We start from the raw sequence: 27,973 nt of genomic DNA, 5'->3' as shown, positions 1-27,973 counted from the left end.
TGACAATTGATTAATAAAAAATGCTCTCTAAATAGTGTTTTCAGTGTTCGTATAGGATTTTTCGTAAAAATTGCTGTCTAGTGTTTGATGGTGTTTTGATAGTGTTTTTTTGCTAAATTTTGTGCTTTGATCAAATTTTAGTCGCTTTTATTTGTATTTTGTTGATGGCGTGTATTTAGTGTTCAAACGACAGTTATTTTGACCGTTGTCACGTGACTGTCTAGCTAAATTATCCTCTAAAACCACGTGACATATATCCCTAATGTTAAAACTGTAAAAATTTGCCTAGAATTTACTAGAACTAGAGCTTGACACAGTTTTCGAAACGAGACGTGTTTTGAGATTTATGACGATGATTTTGACAATTGTCACGTGATTGTCTAGGTAAATAGTCTTCTAAAATCACGTGACAACCGTCACTAACGTCAAAACTGTTAAGCTGTGCACAAAAGTTGCAAAAATCAAGGTTTAGAAGTTTTCTTATAGTATTTAATATAAAACGTGTTTCTGAGATTTATAACCGTTATTTTGACAGTTGTCACGTGACTGTCTAGCTCAATTGTCCTCTAAAATCACGTGACATATGTCCTTAATGTCAAAACTTTAAAAATTTGCCTAGAATTTACTAGAATTAGAGTTTAACACAGTTTTTGAAACAAGACGTGTTTTGAGATTTATGACAGTTATTTTGACAATTGTCACGTGATTGTCTAGGTAAATAGTGTTCTAAAGTCACGTGACAACTGTCACTAACGTCAAAACTGTTAAGCTGTGCACAAAAGTTGCAAAAATCAAGGTTTAGAAGTTTTCTTGTAGTATTTGATATAAAACGTGTTTCTCAGATTTATAACAGTTATTTTGACAGTTGTCACGTGACTGTCTAGCTAAATTATCCTCTAAAACCACGTGACATATGTCCCTAATGTCAAAACTGTAAAAATTTGCCTACAATTTACTAGAATTAGAGTTTAACACTGTTTTCGAAACGAGACGTGTTTTGAGATTTATGACGATGATTTTGACAATTATCACGTGATCGTCTAGCTAAATTATCCTCTAAAACCACGTGACAACTGTCACTAATGTCAAAAATGCCAAGCTGTGCCCAAAAGTTGCAAAACTAAAAGTTTAGAGGTTTTTTTGTAGTATTTAATATAAAAGAATTTGCTAGAATTAGAGTTTCACAGTTTTCAAAACAAGAGATGTTTTGAGATTTATGACAGTTATTTTGACAATTGTCACGTGATTGTCAAGGTAAATAGTGTTCTAAAATCACGTGACAGCTGTCACTAACGTCAAAACTGTTAAGCTGTGCACAAAAGTTGCAAAAATCAAGGTTTAGAAGTTTTCTTGTAGTATTTAATATAAAACGTGTTTCTCAGATTAATCATAGTTTTTTTAACAGTAGTCACGTGATTGTCTAACTAAATTATCCTCTAAAACCACGTGACATGTCCCTAATGTCAAAACTGTAAAAAATTGCCTAATTCGATTATTTTGACAGTTACAGGGTGGTTCAATGTATCAATTTAAAGAACAAACTTTTTAAATAATTGTCCTAATACAAACTTATCTTAATTTTGAACAGAGAATCAGACAAAAAGGAGGGTTCAATTTGAAAAACGTCCTTTTTCAGGACTGACGTCTTGAGCTCTTTTTTTGACCATCCTGTATAATATATTTTATCGTTTTTCTTCACCCACTCTTAGAACACACCTTGTATAACAGGACAAAACACAAAAACCAAGAAGAAAACGTTTCCTGATATGCATATAAATTAAAATTATTGTTTTGGAGACTGAAAATAGTAAATTTCACATAGAACCGTAAATATCTCAGAAACGGATACAGATAAGTGTATGACATGAAGACACGAAACATGTCTAGAATACGACGTAGAATCCAAAAATGCAATAATATACAAGGTGTCCTATTTAAATTGAGCAGCAGTTGATATCTTATTTTTTATTAAAAAAAGGTCTTTTTAGACACACAAAATTAGTGGGTATTGTTAGGTTAGGTTAGTTATAGGGAATTTTTAGGAACTACTGGACATTATTGGCATATTAGCGTACAAATTACAAGATTACCCCAAGGACGGTATATCTCCGACTTGATGATGACGTAAAAATCGTCACCGGCCCCAGCGGATACGGGCAACATTGCGCTTATGGGATTAAGCAATCCTTTACTGTTTACCGTCCCTGTTAAACCTTTTTAAAGTATTTTTTTAGTTCAAAGCGCTGAAAACTGTATTTTCTTCTGGAAAACTGTTTTCAACAAATTAACAAACTTACCAGTTTAGCAGGAATATCGTGCCGCAAACAGGCATCGTGGTGGGTTTCGTAGAGTCCTAAAAAGTTGAAGGGATTGTGTATTCTGGAAATCAAACCGGGAATATCGGATCCGCGGGCTTTTTCCGTTTCCGCCACTCCCGTTCCCGCCAAGTTTGTCCCCGAAATATCCAGCGACGTCAGATGTGTTAATTTCTCAACTAAAGTGCTTAAAATCTCAGTGGGTTTGCTGAATTTACTATGTTCCTCTCTACTTTGCGACACGTCCAAATGAGTCAAACTGCTCAGTTTACAAATCGCCTCCAACATTTCCTCAATATTATCCACATTGAACAGTATTAAACTACGCAAACTAGTCAAATGTCCGGAATAACTAAAATCACCGAGAGAGCTGCAATTACTTAAATCTAAGTAAGTCAGGTGTTTCATAGGGTTTAACAGTAAAATGAAAAAGTTTAGGGGCAAGCCCCTGTGGGATTTCAATGTAAACCGGCGGACGTTCGGTACGTTAACCACATAATTTCTCAGCCATTGAGTTATATCTTTGTAGAGAGAGGAGGGAAAGATATTCACTCCCTCGCCAAAACTTAAAGAGAGCAAACTGGCACCGTAAGCTGAAATATGCCTGGCGGCGTTGTGCGACAAATCTTTGCTGTGTGCCAGCTCCAGTTCCAACAATTGATGACTGAGAAGCACCTCCAAATCATGATCCAAAATCTTGCTTTTTCTTAGATTAACCCGTTTCAGTCTGGTGTTTCGCGTATCCTTGAATATATTTACAAAAGCCGAGTCTATACTTTCTAAACTTTGCGCTCTAACGGCTATGAGTTTTTCGCAAATTTCTACCGGTAACGAAATGCCTTCGCGCAATTTTAAGTATCCCGAATAGCCCGTAAATTCACATATCGCCTCCAGGTCCTTGTTGATGTAGTGGAAACATAAATTTAACAGCTTTTCCGGGGCAGAAGAGTTGCAAAAGCAACATGCTTCAGGTGGGATGATTGAAGAGTGACGACATTTACTCTGCAGCATCTGAAATTGAGCCGAACACTCCGAAAGTCGCTAAACAATAGTCCCAACTAGACACTTACCTTTTATAGGAAGGGGCGCATTGTTAACAGGCCTGTAATTTATAAAAATTGCCTTTGGAGGATTGTGGTGTAAGAACCGGTACAGGACCCCTAATTTGAACGCGAACTCTAGAAAAGTACCAAATTCCAGATGTTTGTAATAAATAATTTTTATTTAGGGGGAACAATAACCTGACAGCAATTGATATCAATAACATTAAACAGCTGATTGTTCCCAAATTAATTGACAGCTGACAGTAATGACATTTGAATGATAGTTGTACTGTTACTGTTGTAGTAATGAGTTAAAATGAGACAGGCTGCGTAAACTATGGCCGCATTCGTTTACAAGCACCGAGGAGCGAGCAGAGCGTTTTTGACGTCACAATGACGTAATTTGACAGTTGGTTAAATTATGCTTTTGCTAAATTACGTCATCGTGACGTCAAAAACGCGCATGGAGCTTGAAAACGAATGAGGCCACTGACGCCAAATTAAGTTTAAAGATTTGTACCAAACCAACAAAAACAGTAAAATCACTACTACGGGTACTCTATTTTTTAGACGCAATTAAAATTATGCGATAATTGAAATCATATGGGTAAATTGACATCAGTGTTATGGCTTCTTCCAAATTTTAAACTATTGCGGTATATTATACAGAAAAAATGGTTGGATGAGGCTGTTTTTCGCAATATATTGTAAATATCGCGCAAATCAAAAAACAAAAAATGCACCTAAAACAATATCTGGATTGTCAGGCAACCAGGCAACACTGTCGATCACTCCATTTTTCGTTTGACATCACGAATTGACATGCATCATGCATCTTTAATGGCGTTTTTGACATTGCTTAACTTAGACTGTGACGATTTCCTAGTATACAGAATACTAGGCATCACAGTCTGAGTTTACATGTCACTCAACTTCAATTAATCCTCAGATGGCGCCCTCTATTTCCGTTGTCACATAATGTGAATGAATGTCATAAAAACAGATTTTAAAGACTTTGACACAACTTTTCTAACTGCCTGTACCAAATTTTGTAGTGTTTTTCAACACCGGTTATTGAATAGGAAATTTAATAAAGATTCTAAAAATGTACTTAAAACAGGCATTTTCTTGCTTCAAGTGAGTTTTACAGGAGGTTTAATTCCTGACTGTCCTTTCAAATTGTATTTCTGACAGTTCAAACTGTGACATAGCTTTTCTCCCTGACTGTACCAAATTTTGTAATGTTTTTCAAGTCGCTTAATAGGAAATTTAATGAGAATTCCAAAAATGTGCTTAAAACAGTCATTTTCTTACTTCAAGTGGGTTTTACAAGCGATTTTATCCCTGACTGTCCTTTCAAACTGTGTTTCTGGCAATTCAAATTTGATACCGCTTTTCTACCGGACTGTACCAAATTTTGCAGTGTTTTTCAGGTTACTGAACAGGAAATTTAATGAGGATTCCAAAAATGTGCTCAAAACAGTCATTTTCTTACTCCAACTGGGTTTTTTCAACGATTTTGTCTTTAACTGTCCTTTCAAACTGTGTTTCTAGCAATTCAAACTTTGACACCGCTTTTCTACCTGACTGTACCAAATTTCATAGTGTTTTTCAGGTTACTGAAAAGGAAATTTAATGAGGATTCCAAAAATGTGCTCAAAACAGTCATTTTCTTACTCCAAGTAGATTTTCTCAGCAATTTCGTCCCTGACTGTCCTTTCAAACTATTTACGGTAGTTCAACCTTTGACACAACTTTTCTCCCTGACTGTACCAAATTTTGTAGCACTTTTCAGGGTATTAGATAGGAAATTTAAAAATTTACTTACAACCGGCATTTTCTTACTCTAAGTGGGTTTTACCAGCGATTTTATCCCTGACTGTCCGTTCAAATTGTATTTCTGACAGTTCAAACATTGACACGACTTACCTCCTTGACTGTATCAAATTTTGTAAAGTTTTTTCAAGTTATTGGATAGGAAATTTAATGAGGATTCTAAAAATCTGCTTCAAACAGTCATTTTCTTATTCCAAGTGGGTTTTACAGGCGATTTTGTCTCTCACTGTTCTTTCAAACTGTGTTTCTGGCAATTCAAACTTTGACACCGCTTTTCTCTCTGACTGTACCAATTTTTGTAGCGTTTTTCAGATTATTGAATAGGAAATTTAATGAGGATTTCAAAAATGTGCTTAAAACAGTCATTTTCTTACTTCAAGTGGGTTTTACAAGCGATTTTATCCTTGACTGTCCTTTCAAACTGTGTTTCTGGCAATTCAAATTTGACACCGCTTTTCTACCCGACTGTACCAAATTTTGTAGTGTTTTTCAGGTTACTGAATAGGAAATTTAATAAGGATTCCAAAAATGTGCTTCAGTCATTTTCTTATTCCAAGTGGGTTTTAGAGGCGATTTTGTCTCAGACTGTTTTTTCAAACTGTATTTATGGCAGTTCAAACTGTGACATAGCTTTTCTCCCTGACTGTGCCAAATTTTGTAATGTTTTTCAGGTTGCTGAATAGAAAATTTAATGAGGATTCCAAAAATGTGCTCAAAACAGTAATTTTCTTACTCCAACTGGGTTTTTTCAACGATTTTGTCTTTGACTGTCCTTTCAAACTGTGTTTCTAGCAATTCAAACTTTGACACCGCTTTTCTACCTGACTGTATCAAATTTTATAGTGTTTTTCAGGTTACTGAACAGGAAATTTAATGAGGATTCCAAAAATGTGCTCAAAACAGTCATTTTCTTACTCCAAGTAGATTTTCTCAGCAATTTCGTCCCTGACTGTCCTTTCAAACTATTTACGGTAGTTCAACCTTTGACACAACTTTTCTCCCTGACTGTACCAAATTTTGTAGCACTTTTCAGGGTATTAGATAGGAAATTTAATGAGGATTCTAAAAATTTACTTAAAACCGGCATTTTCTTACTCTAAGTGGGTTTTACCAGCGATTTTATCCCTGACTGTCCGTTCAAATTGTATTTCTGACAGTTCAAACATTGACACGACTTACCTCCTTGACTGTATCAAATTTTGTAAAGTTTTTTCAAGTTATTGGATAGGAAATTTAATGAGGATTCTAAAAATGTGCTTCAAACAGTCATTTTCTTATTCCAAGTGGGTTTTACAGGCGATTTTGTCTCTCACTGTTCTTTCAAACTGTGTTTCTGGCAATTCAAACTTTGACACCGCTTTTCTCTCTGACTGTACCAATTTTTGTAGCGTTTTTCAGATTATTGAATAGGAAATTTAATGAGGATTTCAAAAATGTGCTTAAAACAGTCATTTTCTTACTTCAAGTGGATTTTAGAGGCGATTTTGTCTCAGACTGTTCTTTCAAACTGTATTTATGGCATTTCAAACTGTGACATAGCTTTTCTCCCTGACTGTACCAAATTTTGGAATGTTTTTTTGGGTTATTGGATAGGAAATTTAATGAGGATTCCAAAAATGTGCTCAAAACAATCATTTTCTTACTCCAAGTAGATTTTATCAGCGATTTCGTCCCTGACTGTCCTTTCAAAGTGTATTTCTGGTAGTTCAAACTTTCACACAACTTTTCTCCCTGACTGTACCAAATTTTGTAGAGCTTTTCAGGGTACTAGATAGGAAATTTAATGAGGATTCTCAAAATTTACTTAAAACCGGCATTTTCTTACTCTAAGTAGGTTTTACAGGCTATTTTGTCCCTGACTGTCTTTTCAAACTGTGTTTCTGACAATTCAAACTTTGAACACCGCTTTTCTCCTTGACTGTACCAAATATTCTAGCGTTTCTTCATTTTATTGGTTAGAAAATTGAATAAAAATTCCAAAAATGTGCTTAAAACAGTCATTTTTTTACTTCAACTGAGTTTTATCAGCGATTTTGTTCCTGATTGTTCTTTCAAACTGTGTTTCTAGCAATTCAAACTTTGACACCGCTTTTCTCTCTGACTGTATCAAACTTTGTAATGTTTTTTCAGGTTATTAACTAGGAAATTTAATGAGCATTCCAAAAATGTGCTTAAAACAGTCATTTTCTTACTTCAAGTGGGTTTTACAGGCGATTTTTTCTCTCACTATTCTTTCAAACTGTGTTTCTGACAGTTCAAACTTTGACACCACTTTTCTCTCTGACTGTATTAAATTTTGTAGTGTTTTTCAGGTTACTGAATAGGAAATTTAATGAGGATTCCAAAAATGTGCTCAAAACAGTCATTTTCTTACTCCTAGTAGATTTTCACAGCGATTTCGTCCCTGACTGTCCTTTCAAACTGTATTTCTGGTAGTTTAAACTTTGACACAACTTTTCTCCCTGACTGTACCAAATTTTGTAGCGCTTTTCAGGGTATTTGATAGGAAATTTAATGAGGATTCTAAAAATTTACTTAAAACTGGCATTTTCTTACTCTAAGTAGATTTTACCAGCGATTCTATCCCTGACTGTCCGTTCAAATTGTATTTCTGACAGTTCAAACTCTGACACCACTTACCTCCCTGACTGTATCAAATTTTGTAATGTTTTTTCAGGTTATTAACTATGAAATTTAACGAGGAATCCAAAAATGTGTTCAAAACAGTCATTTTCTTACTTCAAGTGGGTTTTACAGGCGATTTTTTCTCTCACTATTTTTTCAAACTGTGTTTCTGACAGTTCAAACTTTGACACCACTTTTCTCTCTGACTGTATTAAATTTTGTAGTGTTTTTCAGGTTACTGAATAGGAAATTTAATGAGAATTCCAAAAATGTGCTTAAAACAGTCATTTTCTTATTCCAAGTGGGTTTTACAGGCTATTTTGTCCCTGACTGTCTTTTCAAACTGTGTTTCTAGCAATTCAAACTTTGACACCGCTTTTCTCCCTGACTGTACCAAATTTTGTAGTGTTCTTCAGGTTACTGAATAGGAAATTTAATGAGGATTCCAAAAATGTGCTTAAAACAGTCATTTTCTTATTCCAAGTGGGTTTTACAAGCGATTTTGTCCCTGACTGTCCTTTCAAACTGTATTTCTGGTAGTTCAAACTTTGACACAACTTTTCTCTCTGACTGTACCAAATTTTGTAGCGCTTTTCAGGGTATTAGACAGGAAATTTATTGAGGATTCTAAAAATTTACTTAAAACCGACATTTTCTTACTCTAAGTAGGTTTTACCAGCGATTTTATCCCTGACTGTCCTTTCAAATTGTATTTCTGACAGTTCAAACTTTGACAGAACTGTTCTCCCTGACTGTATCAAATTTTGTAATGTTTTTTCAGGTTATTAACTAGGAAATTTAATGAGGATTCCAAAAATGTGCTTAAAATAGTAATTTGCTCACTCGTAGACTTTTACCAGCGATTTAGTCCTTTCGAACTGTGTTTCTGACAGTTTAAACGTAGACACCATTTTTCTCCCTGACTCTACCAAATTTTGCAGTGTTTTTTCAGGATAACGGATAGGAAAGTTAGGGAGGATTCCAACAATGTGCTTAAAACAGTTATTTTCTTCCTCCAAGTGGGTTTTCTCCCTAACTGTAACAAATGTTGTAGTGTTTTATAGGTTAGTGAATAATTTGCAAAAAATACACATGAAACCAATTGTAAACGTTGCTAAAAAAAATATATTAATGAACATTCTTCAGTCTCTCCGATCGTCTGACCGGACAATTCTCTTTACCGTCCGCGCTATCAAAATGTATAGTTCTTCTCGCCTTCGGCGTCGTAACTTGGGTCAAGTCCGCGTTTATTTCTGCGGCGGCGTTGTCCCTCCTCGATTCCCTGAACACCACCGATTTTTTTCCGGTCGATTTTGCCCCGTCAATTTTCAAAATACTCTTGGCGGGCGTCAGTCCGTTTCCTCGTTTGATCGATTGCGTTACTTTCATCATCATCAAACCGGACGGGGACGGGCTGCAGCAAGATTTCCTTGCGCTTTTTATCACAGCACACCTCGAAGATCGTCTTTGGGGTGTTTGTACTGATTGTTCGCACTAAAAGTGTGTTAATGTTAAAAATTGTGAGGTTTTGTTTTTGATTTATCAAATCCCAGTCGTCTGACTGATTTTGCCGTATTACGGCTCATCAGAGAGGCTCTAGGGCTTGATGATAATAATAATAATAATAATAAAACCGTTTATTTCCAACAGGCCGACGCCCACTTACAGGAAATTCAAAGACAGTATACGAACTCAAACTTAAATAATTAATAACTAAATACTAAAAATTGAAAAAAAGACGACGAACCAGAATGGAGTCAAATTATCTTTGACTGCCCAGGTAGCTGTAGGTTAATGGTAGAAATGTGACGTGGAGTGTAATTTGTCAAAATGTCACTTTTTAAGGGTGCCACGTGATAAAAACTGTCAAAATTGACACAATTTCAAGGGCATCTCCGAAAACGTACCAGTTAGAGGAAAATGAACGTCAGATTCGTATTCCTCAGTTTGAAATTAGTAAAAAAGTTCACTTTGATTGTCCAAAATCCAATATGGCCGCCGTTAGTATAGTAAGCCATCAATCCCAAATTTACGTCAAAATTTCGTGCACTTTTCCAGAAAATCGCCCATAACTCGCTTAATTCAAACTTTCCACTTAGACACGTCATATGACAAATAAAAGGTAATAAACGAGACAATCACGTGACGTTGACCGGACTAGACTAAGTTGTACCGTCTGGCCGCTAGAGGTCCTCAAAATTGACTATTTTTTTTCGGTTATTTTCATGAATATCTCGAAAACGGTTAGAGTTAGGGGTGTGAAAATTTTACCACCTATACACCCTGAATGGAGGCAACATTTACTAAATATGACATTTTTCTGTACAGCGCATTGTCTGACTTTGAAAAATAAAAAAATGAATTTCTGACATTTTTTACAGGGGGGTAACCCATGGATTTTTTTGTAAAATTTTTGAATTTTGGAAATTATCTTTGACTGCCTAAATAGCTTTAGGTTAATGATAGAAAAATGGTGTAAAGTGTCATTTGTCAAAATGTCACTTTTTAAGGGTGCCACGCCCTAAAAACTGTCAAAATTGACACAATTTCAAGGGCATCTCCGAAACCGTCCCAGTTAGAGCAAAATGAACGTCAGATTCATGTTCCCCAGTATGAAATTAGTAAAATAGGTCACTTTGATGGTACAAAATCCAATATGGCCGCCGTTAGTATAGTAAGCCCATCAATCCCAAAATTGCGTCAAAATTTCGTGCACTTTTCCAGAAAATCGCCCATAACTCGCTTAATTCAAACATTCCATTTAGACACGTCATGTGACAAATAAAAGCTAATAAACGAGACAATCACGTGACGCTGACCGGACCAGACTAAGTTGTACCGTTTGGCCGCTAGAGGTCCTCAAAATTGACCTTTTTTTTTCGGATATTTTCATGAATATTTCGAAAACGGTTAGAGTTAGGGGTGTGAAAATTTTACCACGTGAACACCCTGAATGGAGGCAACTTTACTAAATATGACATTTTTCTGTACAACGCATCGTTTTTTTTTTGAAAAATAAAAAAAACAATTTCTGAAATTTTTTACGGGGGGGTATCCCATACATTTTTTTGTAAAACTTTTGAATTTTAAAAATTATTTTTGACTGCCTAAATAGCTTTAGGTTAACAAAAGAATAATGGTGGGAAGTGTTATTTGCCAAAATGTCACTTTTTAAGGGTGCCACGCCCTAAAAACTGTCAAAATTGACACAATTTCAAGGGCATCGCCGAAAACGTACCAGTTAGAGGAAAATGAACGTCAGATTCGTATTCCTCAGTTTGAAATTAGTAAAAAAGTTCACTTTGATTGTCCAAAATCCAATATGGCCGCCGTTAGTATAGTAAGCCATCAATCCCAAATTTACGTCAAAATTTCGTGCACTTTTCCAGAAAATCGCCCATAACTCGCTTAATTCAAACTTTCCACTTAGACACGTCATATGACAAATAAAAGGTAATAAACGAGACAATCACGTGACGTTGACCGGACTAGACTAAGTTGTACCGTCTGGCCGCTAGAGGTCCTCAAAATTGACTATTTTTTTTCGGTTATTTTCATGAATATCTCGAAAACGGTTAGAGTTAGGGGTGTGAAAATTTTACCACCTATACACCCTGAATGGAGGCAACATTTACTAAATATGACATTTTTCTGTACAGCGCATTGTCCGACCTTGAAAAATAAAAAACTGAATTTCTGACATTTTTTACAGGGGGTACCCCATGGACTTTTTTGTAAAATTTTTGAATTTTGGAAATTATCTTTGACTGCCTAGATACCTTTAGGCTAACTATAGAAAAATGGTGTGAAGTGTCATTTGTCAAAATGTCACTTTTTAATGGTGCCACATCATAAAAACTGTCAAAATTGACACAATTTTAAGGGCATCTCCGAAAACATCCCAGTTAAAACAAAATGGCTTTCCCCAGTTTGAAATTAGTAAAAAAGTTCACTTTTATTGTACAAAATCCATGATGGCCGCTGTTAGTATAGTAAGCCCATCAATCCCAAATTTGCGTCAAAATTTCGTACACTTTTCCAGAAAATCGCCCATAACTCGCTTAATTCAAACTTTCCACTTAGACACGTCATATGACAAATAAAAGGTAATAAACGAGACAATCACGTGACGCTGACCGGACCAGACTAAGTTGTACCGTTTGGCCGCTAGAGGTCTTCAAAATTGATTTTTATTTTTTCGGAATTTTCATGAATATCTCGAGAACCGTTAGACTTAGGGGTGTGAAATTTTTACCACGTATACACCCTGAATGGAGGTAACTTTCGCTACAAATGACATTTTTCTGTACAGCGCATTGTCCGACCTTGAAAAATAAAAAACTGAATTTCTGACATTTTTTACAGGGGGGTAACCCATGGATTTTTTTGTAAAATTTTTGAATTTTGGAAATTATCTTTGACTGCCTAAATAGCTTTAGGTTAATGATAGAAAAATGGTGTAAAGTGTCATTTGTCAAAATGTCACTTTTTAAGGGTGCCACGCCCTAAAAACTGTCAAAATTGACACAATTTCAAGGGCATCTCCGAAACCGTCCCAGTTAGAGCAAAATGAACGTCAGATTCATGTTCCCCAGTATGAAATTAGTAAAATAGGTCACTTTGATGGTACAAAATCCAATATGGCCACTGTTAGTATAGTAAGCCCATCAATCCCAAATTTACGTCAAAATTTCGTGTACTTTTCCAGAAAATCGCCCATAACTCGCTTAATTCAAACTTTCCATTTAGACACGTCATGTGACAAATAAAAGCTAATAAACGAGACAATCACGTGACGTTGACCGGACCATACTAAGTGTACCGTTTGGCCGCTAGAGGTCCTCAAAATTGATTTTTATTTTTTCGGATATTTTTGTGAATATCTCGAAAACGGTTAGAGTTGCGGGTGTGATATTTTTACCACGTATACACCCTGAATGGAGGCAACTTTCACTAGAAATGACATTTTTCTGTACAGCGCTTTGTCTGACCTTGAAAAATAAAAAACTGAATTTCTGACATTTTTTACAGGGGGTACCCCCATGGATTTTTTTGTAAAATATTTGAATTTTTAAAATTATCTTTGATTGCCCAGGTAGCTGTAGGGTAATGATAGAAATGTGACGTAGAGTGTCATTTGTCAAAATGTTATTTTTTAAGTGTGCCACGCCCTAAAAACTGTCAAAATTGCCATAACTTCAAGATCCTCTGAGAAAAGGTTCCAGTTAGAGCAAAATGGACATCAGATTCATGTTTCCCAGTTTAAAATTAGTAAAATAGGTCACTTTGATGGTACAAAATCCAATATGGCCACTGTTACTATAGTAACCCCATTAATCCCAAATTTACGTCAAAATTTCGTGCACTTTTCCAGAAAATCGCCCATAACTCGCTTAATTCAAACATTCCATTTAGACACGTCATATGACAAATAAAAGCTAATAAACGAGGCAATCACGTGACGTTGACCGGACCATACTAAGTTGTACCGTTTGGCCGCTAGAGGTCCTCAAAATTGACTATTTCTTTTCTCGGATATGTTCATGAATATCTCAAAAACGGTTAGAGTTGGGGGTGTGAAATTTTTACCACCTATACACCCTGAATGGAGGCAACTTTACTAAGTATGACATTTTTCTGTACAGCGCATTGTCCAACCTTGAAAAATAAAAAACTGAATTTCTGACATTTTTTATGGGGGTTACCCCGTGGATTTTTTTGTAAAATTTTTGAATTTTAGAAATTATCTTTGACTGCCTAGATACCTTTAGGCTAACGATAGAAAAATGGTGTAAAGTGTCATTTGTCAAAATGTCACTTTTTAAGGATGCCACGCCCTAAAAACTGTCAAAATTGACACAATTTCAAGGGAATCTCCGAAAACATCCCAGTTAAGGCAAAATGGCCTTCCCCAGTTTGAAATTAGTAAAAAAGTTCACTTGTCCCGAAAAATATGAAAATTAACCGAAAAAATAATGTTTATAATAAAATTTAAGTCTTTTTTGGGAGCAAAAAATATTAACAAATATTTGACAACCCCTCGGAAAACCCACCCTTTATTACCTATTTTTTTCGAGTAAATTAAAATTATAAGGCTACTAGAGTCTATAGAGTCGTTCTCTAGGCTGGGAACGATCTGAGCCACTGAGAAAGCTCGTTCGGACTCCACACTAGTATGAGGAAATGCTCGACAATTGTTCATAGACCGACCGTAAAAAATGCCCTCAATTTCCGCCATTTTGTTAAATTTTGGGACCAAATCTGGTCCCGGGATTCCAACCTCACCCACAATCCCGGGATTGGAAGCCCTAAGCCCTCACAAAAGAAAACTAAGACAAAAGTGAATTTCAATATGAAGTGAAACACAATTAATGTCGTCACTGCCGGTTCCTCTGGGACAGAGAGTACATATTTTGACGTTAAATAAGGCGTGATTGGTCAAAAATAAAGCAGCTTCCAGTTTGCTGCTTTTATTTTGACCAATCACGTAAGCTGTAATTTACTGCACTCAAGTACAAGATTAATCTTTACCTGTTCTTTGGGACTTTGAGAGTGAGCAGTTTCCAAACCACCGTTCCCAACAATCTCATCATCGTTACCTCCGCCTTGTCTTTGTTTCGCTCTGGCCGCCTTGATCATATCCTTCAATCTACTGGACGCGGCAGGTTTCTTCGCTTTAACTTTCGGTTTGTTCTGCACTTTATCTGGTTTTTCCGGTTTTCTCTCGGGTATCATCTCTTCCCAGTTACTGTCCTTCAATCTGTCCAAGTTGCCAAACCGTTTGTTCAAGTCCTCGACCTGAAACGAGCGAATTATAAACGTCAAACGACAGTTAAGTTAGCACTGCATACCTGCATGTAGACCATATCCCAAAAACCGTGCAAATCCTCGCAAGTTATCACTTTTTCTTCGTATTGTTCCGTTTGGCATTGCACGATCAAGCTTCGGAATTGGTTGAACTTTTTCGACATCAACAAACGGGCTTGTCCGATTGCCACATCGATGGACGAAGTAGCTTCTTCCGGCACTTCATTCTCTTGCACGAACTTGTCCCATTTCTGTGAATCGCTATTCAATAAATACGTTCGAAACGGACCGATTTTTGTTACCTCGCACATGCCGGAAATTCGTTCTATTTCGGAGCTTAACAAGTGCATAAAGTAATCAGGACCGTCGTTTGGAGTGGTGGATTTTCTGACTTTAGTTACTATATTTGGATCGATGTTTTTTACGTCGTTTTCGCATTTGGCATGTTTGATTTTGTACTCGTCTCTGGCATTCCTTTTTCCTACAAAACACCTCATTTTGTGATGATGATATTCATATTCAACGTGTCTTTAGAAACAATTGATTAAAAAAAAACAAAAATTTATGTTTTCTAAATGTCATTTTATTACCCAACTTTTCTCCCATTTTTAACCGTTTTTTAGATCCCAATAGTGATGTGTCCTCACCATCCTCACCATACACCGTACAAAATTAATCAAAATTTTGGTTACAAATTAAAAATTAATTTTAAGATTTAGAAAAAGAAAAAATATCAACCTTTTGATACTTAAAAAGTCACGTGACATTAAAAATATGAATTCCGGCTTGAGAATTGTCCTACAATTGAAAATTAAACTTTAGCAGAGGGAAATGCTTGGAAATTACATTGAAATCAACGCTACCAACGCCAAAACTGTTGATTCAGTCATTTTGGCCGGCAAAACCTTAAATTTGTGCAGTTGGAAAAACGCGGACCACTTTAACAAACTGAACTCGTTATGACGTTTAATGACCGGCTTACAGTCACCTGACAAAACTCATTAAACAGTGCCGCAAAACTGTAAATTTTTGACATTTTGATATATTTTTTACGTTACTTGACAGCTGTCAAAAAGTTACCAATCCATAATAGTAATACTTCTATGAAGAAAATTTGACAGTTGTGACGTTAAGTGACGTAAGTACCAAAGTGTTCCTTAACGTCATAACTGAGAAATTTGGCTCCATGGAGATGTAAACATGCAATTCCTCAAATTAACACATCTATTTGGCATTTCATACTTTGAGGACACTGATCATTGAGTTTTGACAGTATTGACAGCCGTCAGGTGACGCAAGCACATTATTAAAGTGTTCCCTACGTCCCACATGTCAAATTTAGCTCTATGAAGCTTTAAACACCTGTTACAGTGCAATTTTTCAAAGAAACACATCTGTTCGGCATTTTATACTCTCAAGTCACTGATGAGTGACTTTTGACAGTTATAACAGCTGTCACGTGACGCAAACAACGTATAAAAGTGTTTCTTAACGTCCCAACTGTGAAATTTAGGTTCCATATAGAGCTTTAAACACAAGTTCCAGTGTAATTCCTCAAATAGTTGCTTGTAATTTTACAGTTTCAGGTCACTGGTGAACGGGTTTTGACAATTATGACAGCTGTCACGAGATGTAAGGGAAGTTTGAAAGTGTTTCTTAACGTCAGAACTGTCAAATTTGGCTCCATGGTGCTGTAAACACATCTCACAATTCAATTCCTCAAAGAAAGACATCTATTTGGTATGCGACACTTTCAGGTCACTGATGAGTGAGTTTTGACAGTTATGACAGCTGTCACGTGACGCAGACAAAGTATAAAAGTGATTCTTAACGTCCCAACTGTCAAATTTAGGTTGCATAAGGCTTTAAACACAAGTTTCAGTGTAATTCCTCAAATAAGCAACTATTTGTAATTTTATAGTTTCTGGTCACTGGTGAGGGAATTTTGACAGTTATGACAGCTGTCACGTGACGCAAACAAAGTATTAAAGTGTTTCTTAACGTCCCAACTGTGAAATTTAGGTTCCATATAAAGCTTTAAACAGAAGTTTCAGTGTAATTCCTCAAATAAGTAACTATTCGTAATTTTACAGTTTCTGGTCACTGGTAAACGGGTTTTGACAATTATGACAGCTGTCACAAGATGTAAGGTAAGTTTGAAAGTGTTTCTTAACGTCAGAACTGTCAAATTTGGCTCCATGGTGCTGTAAACACATCTCACAATTCAATTCCTCAAAGAAAGACATCTATTTGGTATGTGACACTTTCAAGTCACTGATGAGTGAATTTTGACAGTTATGACAGCTGTTACGTGACACAAGCAAAATATTAAAGTGTTTCTTAATGTTCCAAGTGTCAAATTTGACTTCATAAAGATTTAAGCACAACTTCCAGTGTAATTTCTCAAATAAGTAACTGTTTGTAATTTTACAGTTTCTGGTCATTGGTGAACGGGTTTTGACAATTATGACAGCTGTCACAAGATGTAAGGAAAGTTTGAAAGTGTTTCTTAACGTCAGAACTGTCAAATTTGGCTCCAAGGTGCTGTAAACACATCTCACAATTCAATTCCTCAAAGAAAGTCATCTATTTGGCATGTGACACTTTCAGGTCACTGATGAGTGAGTTTTGACAGTTATGACAGCTGTCACGTGACGAAAACAAAGTATTAAAGTGTTTCTTAATGTTCCAACTGTCAAATTTGGCTTCATGGAGATTCAAGCACAACTTTCAGTGTAATTCCTCAAATAAGCAACTATTTGTAATTTTATAGTTTCTGGTCACTGGTGAACGGGTTTTGACAGTTATGACAGCTGTCACGTGACGAAAACAAAGTATTAAAGTGTTTCTTAATGTTCCAACTGTCAAATTTGGCTTCATGGAGATTCAAGCACAACTTTCAGTGTAATTCCTCAAATAAGCAACTATTTGTAATTTTATAGTTTCTGGTCATTGGTGAACGGGATTTGACGGTTATGACAGCCGTCACGAGACGTAAGGGCAGTATAAAAGTGTTTCCAAACGTCACAACTGTCAAATTTGGTTTCGCGGAGCTGTAAAGACTGCTTACGGTGTGATTTTCCTTAAATTCTCTTGGCATTTAAAAAAAATAAATACATTTCTGAAAAGCATTTTTGTAATTGTAATACGGTCACGTGATCGTAAAAAATATAGTTTCAAATCTCAAAGAGGTAATTCAAAAACGAAATCATTCAAAATTTGTTTTAAAAATACTGTAATACGGTCACGTGATCATCAATACAATACACAAAAAATGTCCAGTTTTTCTAAAATTTTCCTTTTTTACACTTGAATTGCTTACCTCTAGACATGGTGACGAACGGACTAATTACAGCCGTTTTGACCCGTTCAGGCGTCCTGTCCTGTTTAGCGACATTGACAAGTGACTTTGGCTTCATCAGAGAACTTAACAAGCGCGGACTGACGTCGTTTCGGTGCTTTGGGTCACGCGGACTGGTCGCAATCTTCTGGTTTTGTGGCGTTTTGAGCGTTTTCAATGTGGTCTTCTTGGGCGAAATGGGTTTTTTTGGAGGAGCCCCTTTGGTGGTTTTTGCCGGCGCAGGTTCAGCAGTTTGCCTTGCTACCGCTTTCTGAGTTCTCAGGTAGTAGTGGTTACTTTGTGCTCCGCCCACCTGAAAACCGTGGTTACTATTGGCGTTTCACGTTACGATTGCAGCGCCAGTTGAACTAAAAAATCGGGCAACCCGTTCCTAACCTAACATTATAAATAGAAATATGACACTGTCACTTCATATTAGGCACTCCTATGGAGTATCCAGCCACGATGACAGAAAACACACAGACGGTGAAGGGTGTGACTTTTGGCAGTTGGCGGACAGTAACACGTTTTTCAACGATGAGCAGTTATGAACATTCTGCATTTTCTGAGTGCAAATCAATATGTTTAGCCTGTACAAATCATAATTTTTATTTTCCAAGTGGAATTTGTTGTGTTATCAATAAACTGTTGTGAAGGAATTAATATCCCTGTGTATCCTTAATCAGAAACAACTCAGCTGGCGATCAAGTTCGTTGAACCCTAGGTACACAACACGTGACAATTAGCACAGAAATCGAACCCTAGTTCAGCAAGACGCCACACTCCAATGAAATGTCAACTACAGCTGATTGAAACTTTTGGAAGGGCAAACACGGCCATTAAAACACACTTTCTTATGAATTTGGCAGGCATTTTATGAAATATCAAATAAAAGTCTTTAGAAAATTGCAAAATTTACGCTAAAACGCTATGTATTCACCAGAAAATGTGTTTTAATGGCCGTGTTTGCCCTTCCAAAAGTTTAAATCAGCTGTTTCTGACATTTCATTGGAGTGCCTAATTTATGAAACCAGTGCTAAATTCCTAACCAAAATCGAAAAAAATGACAGCTGGAATGCCCGACACTGTTTTCAAAACTGATCCACCAGAGGGAGAGTATCTCTTATCTTGAAACGCCAATACTAATTGAAAATTCCTCTAGAATCTTCTATTCAATTTTTGGGTGTTTATTAGAAACTTTAGAGTCATTTTGGAAACGCCAAAGTACTTGGAAAACAACTTTAAAAGCATATGTTTTTTTGAATGCTAGAGCACTTCTCAAAAACACGTTTTGTATTAAATACTGCAAGAAAACTTTTCTAATCTCTGATTTTTGCAACTTTTGTGCACAGTTCGACAGTTTTGACGTTAGTGACAGTTGTCACGTGATTTTAGAACATAATTTAGCTAGACGGTAACGTGACAATTGTCAAAATAACTGTCATAAACCTCAGAAACGCGTCTTGTTTCGAAAACTGTTTTAAACTATAATTTTTGGAAATTCTAGTCATTCTAGTCAAATTTTGGCATTATTGACAGATATCACGTGGTTTTAGAGGATAATTTAGCTAGGCAGTCACGTGACAACTGTCATAAATCTCAGAAACACGCTTTATATCAAATACAGCAAGCAAATTATTCTAAACTCTGATTTTTGCAACTTTTGTGCACAGTTGGACAGTTTTGACGTTAGTGACAGTTGTCACGTGATTTTAGAACATAATTTAGCTAGAAGGTCACGTGACAATTGTCAAAATAACTGTCATACATCTCAGAAACGCGTCTTGTTTCGCAAACTGTTTTAAATTGTAATTCTTGCAAATTTTACTAATTCTAGTAACATTTTTACAGTTTTGGCATTATTGACAGATATCACGTGGTTTTAGACGAAAATTTAGCTAGGCAGTTACGTGACAACTGTCATAAATCTCAGAAACACGTTTTCTATCAAACACTGCAAAACAACTTCTCTAACCTCTGATTTTTGCAACTTTTGAGCCCAATTTGACAGTTTTGACGTTAGTGACAGTTGTCACGTGATTTTAGAACATAATTTAGCTAGACGGTCACGTGACAATTGTCATAATCTTCAGAAACGCGTCTTGTTTCGAAAACTGTTTTAAACTGTAATTCTTGCAAATTCTAGTCAAATTTTTACAGTTTTGGCATTATTGACAGATATCACGTGGTTTTAGAGGATAATTTAGCTAGGCAGTCACGTGACAACTGTCATAAACCTCAAAAACACGTTTTCTATCAAATACTGCAAAAAAACTTTTCTAAACTCTGATTTTTGCAACTTTTATGCATAGTCTGTCAGTTTTGACGTTAGAGACAGTTATCACGTGATTTTAGAACATAGCTTAGCTAGATGGTTACGTGACAATTGTCAAAATAACTGTCATAAACATCAGAAACGCGTCTTGTTTCGAAAACTGTTTTAAACTGTAATTTTTGGAAATTCTAGTCATTCTAGTCAAATTTTGGCATTATTGACAGGTATCACGTGGTTTTAGAAGATCATTTAGCTATAGACTAGACAATTTCTCGATGAAAACAGTCTCTGTGACATCGTTTGACTACTTTAAGACACCAGAAATGCCTAAAAAGTCAATTTTGACAATTCCAAAACAAAAAAACTGAGATTGACTGTATTTGACGATTTTCGGACATTTTTCAGTCTTTATGACGTCAATTCTGACAATTTCTAGATGAAAACAGTCTCTGTGACGTCATTTGACTATTTCAAGACACCAGAAATACTTTAAACGTAAATTTTGACAACTCTAGACAGAAAATCATTTTTTACTGTATTTGACACTTTTTGGTCAGTTTTCAATTTTTTTGGCGTCATTTCTGACAAATTCTAGTCAGAAGCGGTCACTGTGACGTCATTTGACTAATTCAAGACACTAAAAAGGCTTCAAACGTCAATTTTGACAATTTTAACACCGAAAAACAATGATCGACTGTATTTGACACTTTTCGGACATTTTCAGTCCTTATGACATTAATTCTGACAATTTTTAGACGAAAACAGTCTCTGTGACGTCATTTGACTACTTTAAGACCCCAGAAATGCCTAAAAAGTCAATTTTGACAACTCAAACACAGAAAAACAGTTATTGACTGTATTTGATACTTTTCGGACAATTTTCAGTCCTCATGACGTCATTTCTCTCAAATTCTTGATGAAAACAGTCTCTGTGACGTCGTTTGACTACTTAAAGACAGCAGAAATGCCTAAAGAGTCAATTTTGACAACCCTAAAACAGAAAAACTGTGATTGACTGTATTTGACGATTTTCGGACGTTTTTCAGTCTTTATGACGTCAATTCTGATAATTTCAAAATGAAAACAGTCTCTGTGACGTCGTTTGACTACTTTAAGACACCAGAAATGCCTAAAAAGTCTACAGTTATCACGTGATTTTAGAACATAGTTTAGCTAGATGGTCACGTGACATTTGTCAAAATAACTGTCATAAACCTCAGAAACGCGTCTTGTTTCGAAAACTGTTCTAAACTGTAATTCTTTCAAATTCTAAGCATTCCAGTCAAATATTGACAGTTCTGGCATTGGTGACAGATATCAGGTGGTTTTAGAGGATAATTTAGCTAGGCAGTCACGGGACAACTGTCAAAATAACTCTCATAAATCTCAGATGTACACGTTTAAATCAAATACTGAAAATACTATTCTAAACCCTGACTTTTGCAACTTTTGAGAACAGTTTGACAGTTTTGACGTTAGTGACAGTTGCCACGTGGTTCTGAAACACCATTGAAGAAGACGGTCACGTGACCAATGTCAAAATAACTGGGATACATTTCAGAAACACGTCTATCACGTGATTTTAGAACATAGTTTAGCTAGATGGTTACGTGACAATTGTCAAAATAACAGTCATAAACCTCAGAAACGCGTCTTGTTTCGAAAACTGTTCTAAACTGTAATTCTTTCAAATTCTAAGCATTCTAGTCAAATTTTGACAGTTTTGGTATGAGTGACAGATATCGCTTGGTTTTAGAGGATAATTTAGCTAACCGGTCACGTGACAACTCTCAAAATAACTGTCATAAAGCTCAAAACTCAGAAACACGTTTTATACTAAATATTGCAAAGAAACTGTTCTAAACCCTGATTTTTGCAACTTTTGAGCACAGTTTGACAGTTTTGACGTCAGTGACAGGTGTCACGTAGTTCTAGAACACTATTTAGCTAGACGGTCACGTGACAACTCTCAAAATAACTGTCATAAAGCTCAAAACTCAGAAACACGTTTTATACTAAATACTGCAAAAAAACTTTTCTAAACCCTGATTTTTGCAACTTTTGAGCACAATTTGACGTCCGTGACAGGTGTCACGTACTTGTAGAACACTATTTTAGCTAGACGGTCACGTGACAACTCTCAAAATAACTGTCATAAATCTCAAAACTCAGTAACACGTTTCATACTAAATACTGCAAGGAAACTTTTCTAAACCCTCATTTTTTGCAACTTTCGAGCACAGTTTGACAGTTTTGACGTCAGTGACAGGTGTCACGTAGTTCTAGAACACTATTAAGCTAAACGGTCACGTGACAACTGTCAAAATAACTGTCGTAAATCTCAGAAACACGTTTGATATCGAATACTGCTAGAAAACTGTCTGAACTACAGTTTAATACGGTTTTCGAAACCAGGCGTGTTTTTGGGGTTTATGAAAATTGTCACGCGACCGTCTTGCTAAATAGTGTTCTAAAATCACGTGACAATTGTCAAAATATCTGTCACAAATCTCAAAAACGCGTCTCGTTTCGAAAACGTTCATTGGGATCAATGGGAATAAATTATTTTCAATGTTTGTACGTTTCTTGAATGATACCTTTAATGATTCCTGCTGCTTTTGACGAGTAGCTTGAGTAGTAACCTTAACATTCCTTGATAATTTAGGTTTTACTGACTCTGTCACCTGAAATGACCAAACATTCGAGTTAAGCTTTGTAGCACAAAATTCTACATAAATTAACAAAAAAAAAAACACAGTAAATAACTAATCTAGTAACGAAATAACACTACTCACTTTAATTGCTGATTTTTGTTTGGTAATGAAATTTGGTACAGGTTTCACACCTTTTGGTGGCTCAAACTTATACTTTTTGGGCACACTCTCCATTTTCTTAGGTGGTATCAATTTGCCTTTAATGACCTTATTTACATCCAACTCCACTTTTAAACTTGTCGTTATGTGACACACTTTAAATATCGGCTTTTGTTTGGCCTTTTCCTGTTGGCGACGTTTTTCCTTTTCCACTTTCCACTTAGCCAACGCCTCCCGTCGTGAGTCTACTGTGATTTTTGGCGAATCATTTTTAGTGATTTTCGCTGGGGCTTTGGGAGGCCTGGGCGTTACGTACGGAGACATTTCAATGGGTATTTTTCGCCTCATTAAGGTCTCCGTGTCTCTTTTAATTTTTCGATTCTCGATCATCAATGATTGTTTCCTATTTTTCAGGATTTCTGCTTGATCGGTACCATCTCCCAAACGGAGTTGCGTCCAATAAGCTTTCATAAAGTCGGTCATTTCCATTTTAAAAAATAGTTTTAAATAACTCAAAATTTATCAAATTTTGCACTACAAACACACACTGAGTAACCTAACTTTGGTTGGTCCTGTTGGAATGAATATTGTTTAGTCAGTAAGTTGTTCGTTAAGAGTGAATGGTTACTTACATTTAACATGACAGAGGGACACCTTCACAGGAAAACAGTTGATCTGCTCTACACTGATCTGCAAATTGATTTCATTATAATTCAAATAGTGCATGATTCTGAATAGCTAGAATCAATTTTTTGACACACATTTAGCTTATTTTGAATAAATCACCCTGTATTTTTAGTTTCTTTTTTTTCAACTGTCCAAATTTAATTTACCAATTTTTTAAAGTTTAAACCACATTTAGAAGGTCACGTGACTGTTTTTTTGACAAATGTCAACTGGTCTTTACAGTGTTGCAAGCTCAGAATTGCATTATCCACGTCTAGGGACATGGCTCTTAAAAATTCAGGTTTTACAATTGTTTACATTAAATTTACCAAATTTTCAACGTTTCAACTTCATTTAGAAGGTCACGTGACTAATTTTGACAGGTGTCAACTGGCCTTTACAGTGTTGCAAGCCCAGAATTGCATTATCGACGTTTCATGACATGGCTCTTGAAAACTCAGGTTTCACAATTGTTTACATTAAATTTACCAAATTTTCAACGTCTAAAGTACATTCAGAAGGTCACGTGACTGTTTTTTTGACAAATGTCAACTGGCCTTTACAGTGTTGCAAGCTCAGAACTGAATTTTCAATGTCTAGTGACATGGCTCTTAAAAATTCAGGTTTTATAATTGTTTACATTAAATTTACCAAATTTTCAACGTTTCAACTACATTTAGAAGGTCACGTGACTGTTTTTGACAAATTTCAACTGCCGTTTACAGTGTTGCAAGCTCAAAATTGCATTATTAAGGTCACATGACGTGTCTTTTACAATTTCAGCTTTCACAACAATCTAAATTTAATTTAGCAAATTTTTAAAGTTTCAACTAAATTTCGAAGGTCACGTGACTGTTTTTGACAAATGTCAACTGGCCTTTACAGTGTTGCAAGCTCAAAATTGCATTATTAAAGTCACATGACGTGTCTTTTACAATTTCAGCTTTTACAACAATGTAAATTTAATTTAGCAAATTTTTTAAGTTTAAACTACATTTAGAAGGTCACGTGACTGTTTTTTGACAAATGTCAACTGGCCTTTACAGTGTTGCAAGCTCAGAACTGAATTTTCAATGTCTAGTGACATGGCTCTTAAAAATTCAGGTTTTATAATTGTTTACATTAAATTTACCAAATTTTCAACGTTTCAACTACATTTAGAAGGTCACGTGACTGTTTTTGACAAATTTCAACTGCCGTTTACAGTGTTGCAAGCTCAAAATTGCATTATTAAGGTCACATGACGTGTCTTTTACAATTTCAGCTTTCACAACAATCTAAATTTAATTTAGCAAATTTTTAAAGTTTCAACTAAATTTCGAAGGTCACGTGACTGTTTTTGACAAATGTCAACTGGCCTTTACAGTGTTGCAAGCTCAAAATTGCATTATTAAAGTCACATGACGTGTCTTTTACAATTTCAGCTTTTACAACAATGTAAATTTAATTTAGCAAATTTTTTAAGTTTAAACTACATTTAGAAGGTCACGTGACTGTTTTTTTGACAAACGTCAACTGGTCTTTACAGTGTTGCAAGCTCAGAACTGAATTTTCAATGTCTAGTGACATGGCTCTTAAAAATTCAGGTTTTACAATTGTTTACATTAAATTTACCAAATTTTCAACGTTTCATCTACATTTAGAAGGTCACGTGACTGTTTTTTGACAAATGTCAACTGGCGTTTACAGTGTTGCAAGCTCAAAATTGCATTATTAAGGTCACATGACGTGTCTTTTACAATTTCAGCTTTCACAACAATCTAAATTTAATTTAGCAAATTTTTAAAGTTTCAACTTCATTTAGAAGGTCACATGACTGTTTTTTTGACAAACGTCAACTGGTCTTTACAGTGTTGCAAGCTCAGAACTGAATTTTCAACGTCTAGTGACATGGCTCTTAAAAATTCAGGTTTTATAATTGTTTACATTAAATTTACCAAATTTTCAACGTTTCATCTACATTTAGAAGGTCACGTGACTGTTTTTGACAAATGTCAACTGGTCTTTACAGTGTTGCAAGCTCAAAATTGCATTATTAAGGTCACATGACGTGTCTTTTACAATTTCAGCTTTCACAACAATCTAAATTTAATTTAGCAAATTTTTAAAGTTTCAACTTCATTTAGAAGGTCACATGACTGTTTTTTTGACAAACGTCAACTGGTCTTTACAGTGTTGCAAGCTCAGAACTGAATTTTCAATGTCTAGTGACATGGCTCTTAAAAATTCAGGTTTTATAATTGTTTACATTAAATTTACCAAATTTTCAACGTTTCATCTACATTTAGAAGGTCACGTGACTGTTTTTGACAAATGTCAACTGGTCTTTACAGTGTTGCAAGCTCAGAACTGAATTTTCAACGTCTAGTGACATGGCTCTTAAAAATTCAGGTTTTACAATTGTTTACATTAAATTTACCAAATTTTCAACGTTTCATCTACATTTAGAAGGTCACGTGACTGTTTTTTGACAAATGTCAACTGGCGTTTACAGTGTTGCAAGCTCAAAATTGCATTATTAAGGTCACATGACGTGTCTTTTACAATTTCAGCTTTCACAACAATCTAAATTTAATTTAGCAAATTTTTAAAGTTTCAACTTCATTTAGAAGGTCACATGACTGTTTTTTTGACAAACGTCAACTGGTCTTTACAGTGTTGCAAGCTCAGAACTGAATTTTCAACGTCTAGTGACATGGCTCTTAAAAATTCAGGTTTTACAATTGTTTACATTAAATTTACCAAATTTTCCAGGTCTAAAGTACATTAAGAAGGTCACGTGACTGTTTTTGACAAATGTCAACTGGTCTTTACAGTGTTGCAAGCTCAAAAATACATTATTGAAGTCACATGACGAATCTTTTACAATTTCAGCTTTTACAACAATCTAAATTTAATTTAGCAAATTTTTAAAGTTTAAACTACATTTAGAAGGTCACGTGACTGTTTTTTGACAAATTTCAACTGGCGTTTACAGTGTTGCAAGCTCAAAAATGCATTATCAACGTCTCCTGACATGGCTCTTAAAAATTTAGGTTTTACAATTGTTTACATTAAATTTACCAAATTTTCAATGTTCCAACTGGCTTTTACAGTGTTGCAAGCCCAGAATTGCCTTATCAACGTCACGTGACGTGTATTTCAACTGGTTGCATGTTTAAAACTGAATAATAACAACAAAGCGATTGACAGCCAGTCACTTCTAAAATCAGGTTTAGACGATTCAGAAAAAATACTGCAAAACTAAGCTGTCATATCAAAATTAATGCTAGTGAGTAAGGTATAAACAATCACTCAGTACAAACATAAATTCAAAAATCGTATAATACAGACTTTCAATTAGGCCATATTCACACAGTGGTGAATCTTTTATTATTCCTAACCTGAATAATGCTCTCATCCAAATATGTTTGTTCAATAAATGCTCAAAATATGGCTGAGAAACTTTTAGCTCCTTCTTGCAGTTGTCTCAGTATGCACACAATATCCCCATCAAAAAGTCCAGAGGGGTTAGGTCTAGACATCTAGAAGGTCTCTCAAAGGTCCTCCTCTTCTAATGTACCTGCCTGGAAATAGATTGCCCGGATATTTAGGGAGAAGTCTTAAACAAAAATTTAGTTTTGTTTAGACTATTGTCCCTTAGTGAACAATACTTTGAGCATTCATTGAAGAAACATTCTTGAACTAGATCAGCACAAGGAATAAAAGTCCCACATTAGTATGCATGGGTAATTGATCTAAGAATAGTCATAAAGACTAGGATTGTTTAATTTGCTACCAGATCTTTCTGTAAACTGATTATACACAATAACTCAGGAAATAATAAAGATTTCTTCTTGTTAGTAACATTTCTTGTGGGATTTGTGAGGAAAGTTCTCCTTATCAGAAAATGCTATAGAAATTGGCTTTATGATTACTATTTTCAACTACATTACTTTCTACCAGCTATTTTAGTTACTTTAGTTGGGTTTAACAGATTTGGAAGCTTTAGGGCACTATCAGAACCACCTCCAAGGTCCTGTGGCCAAACATTTTAAATTATGATCATATGGTTGGGCACAATAATTGCAAATCAACTTACCAAATAAAATATAGGTAATAAAGCAAAAATAACATCCAAATTACTAACACAACTACAAAATTACAACTGCTTTGATGTGTAACGTTTTATGTACAAATTTGAATTCGCCTTGATGCTTGATGGGTAATCTGAAATTTGACTTTTGACGTTTAACTTGTCAAACTTCAAACAA

General features: G+C 35.4%; 2 protein-coding genes across 5 annotated transcripts in view; both read right to left on the bottom strand.

Annotated features, from left to right (window-relative positions):
• Positions 1–3,587, bottom strand: part of LOC145726613 (protein zer-1 homolog) — a 29,295-nt gene extending 25,708 nt beyond the window's left edge. For all 4 annotated transcript variants that reach the window (XR_014177633.1, XM_081975780.1, XM_081975783.1 and 1 more), the window contains exons 1-2: positions 3,386–3,587; positions 2,298–3,326 (exon numbers count right to left, since the gene is read on the bottom strand). Coding sequence is in view for 3 of the 4 variants with exons in the window: in XM_081975780.1 (XP_081831906.1) it covers positions 2,298–3,326 (1,029 nt within the window). In the remaining variant the exon portion in view is untranslated. The remainder of the gene's footprint in view (positions 1–2,297; positions 3,327–3,385) is intronic.
• Positions 3,588–8,921: 5,334 nt separating this feature from the next.
• Positions 8,922–27,953, bottom strand: mars (guanylate kinase-associated family member mars). The gene is made up of 9 exons (XM_081975784.1): positions 27,802–27,953; positions 23,687–23,744; positions 23,037–23,626; positions 22,839–22,925; positions 17,949–18,279; positions 14,929–15,107; positions 14,671–14,877; positions 14,351–14,617; positions 8,922–9,313 (listed from the first exon to the last, which is right to left on the bottom strand). The coding sequence occupies exons 3-9, from the start codon at positions 23,541–23,543 to the stop codon at positions 8,948–8,950; spliced, it is 1,944 nt and encodes a 647-aa protein (XP_081831910.1). The 5' UTR covers positions 23,544–23,626; positions 23,687–23,744; positions 27,802–27,953; the 3' UTR covers positions 8,922–8,947.
• Positions 27,954–27,973: the final 20 nt, after the last annotated feature.

This window comes from Ips typographus, linkage group LG3 (assembly GCF_016097725.1).
Source record: "Ips typographus isolate SLU linkage group LG3, UJ_Ityp_2.0, whole genome shotgun sequence".
NCBI classification, from domain to species: Eukaryota; Metazoa; Arthropoda; class Insecta; order Coleoptera; family Curculionidae; genus Ips; species Ips typographus.
The sequence above is the reverse complement of the archived record's forward strand: the minus strand, read 5'-3'. Positions and strand labels throughout refer to the sequence as shown.

Coding starts and splice junctions, on each gene's coding strand:
- mars (XM_081975784.1), bottom strand. CDS start 23,543: ATGGAAATGACCGACTTTATGAAAGCTTATTGGACGCAACTCCGTTTG. Junction 22,926..23,036: donor AACAAAAATCAGCAATTAAA/GTGAGTAGTGTT, acceptor TGGTCATTTCAG/GTGACAGAGTCAGTAAAACC. Junction 14,878..14,928: donor GAATTTCCGGCATGTGCGAG/GTAACAAAAATC, acceptor AGCGATTCACAG/AAATGGGACAAGTTCGTGCA.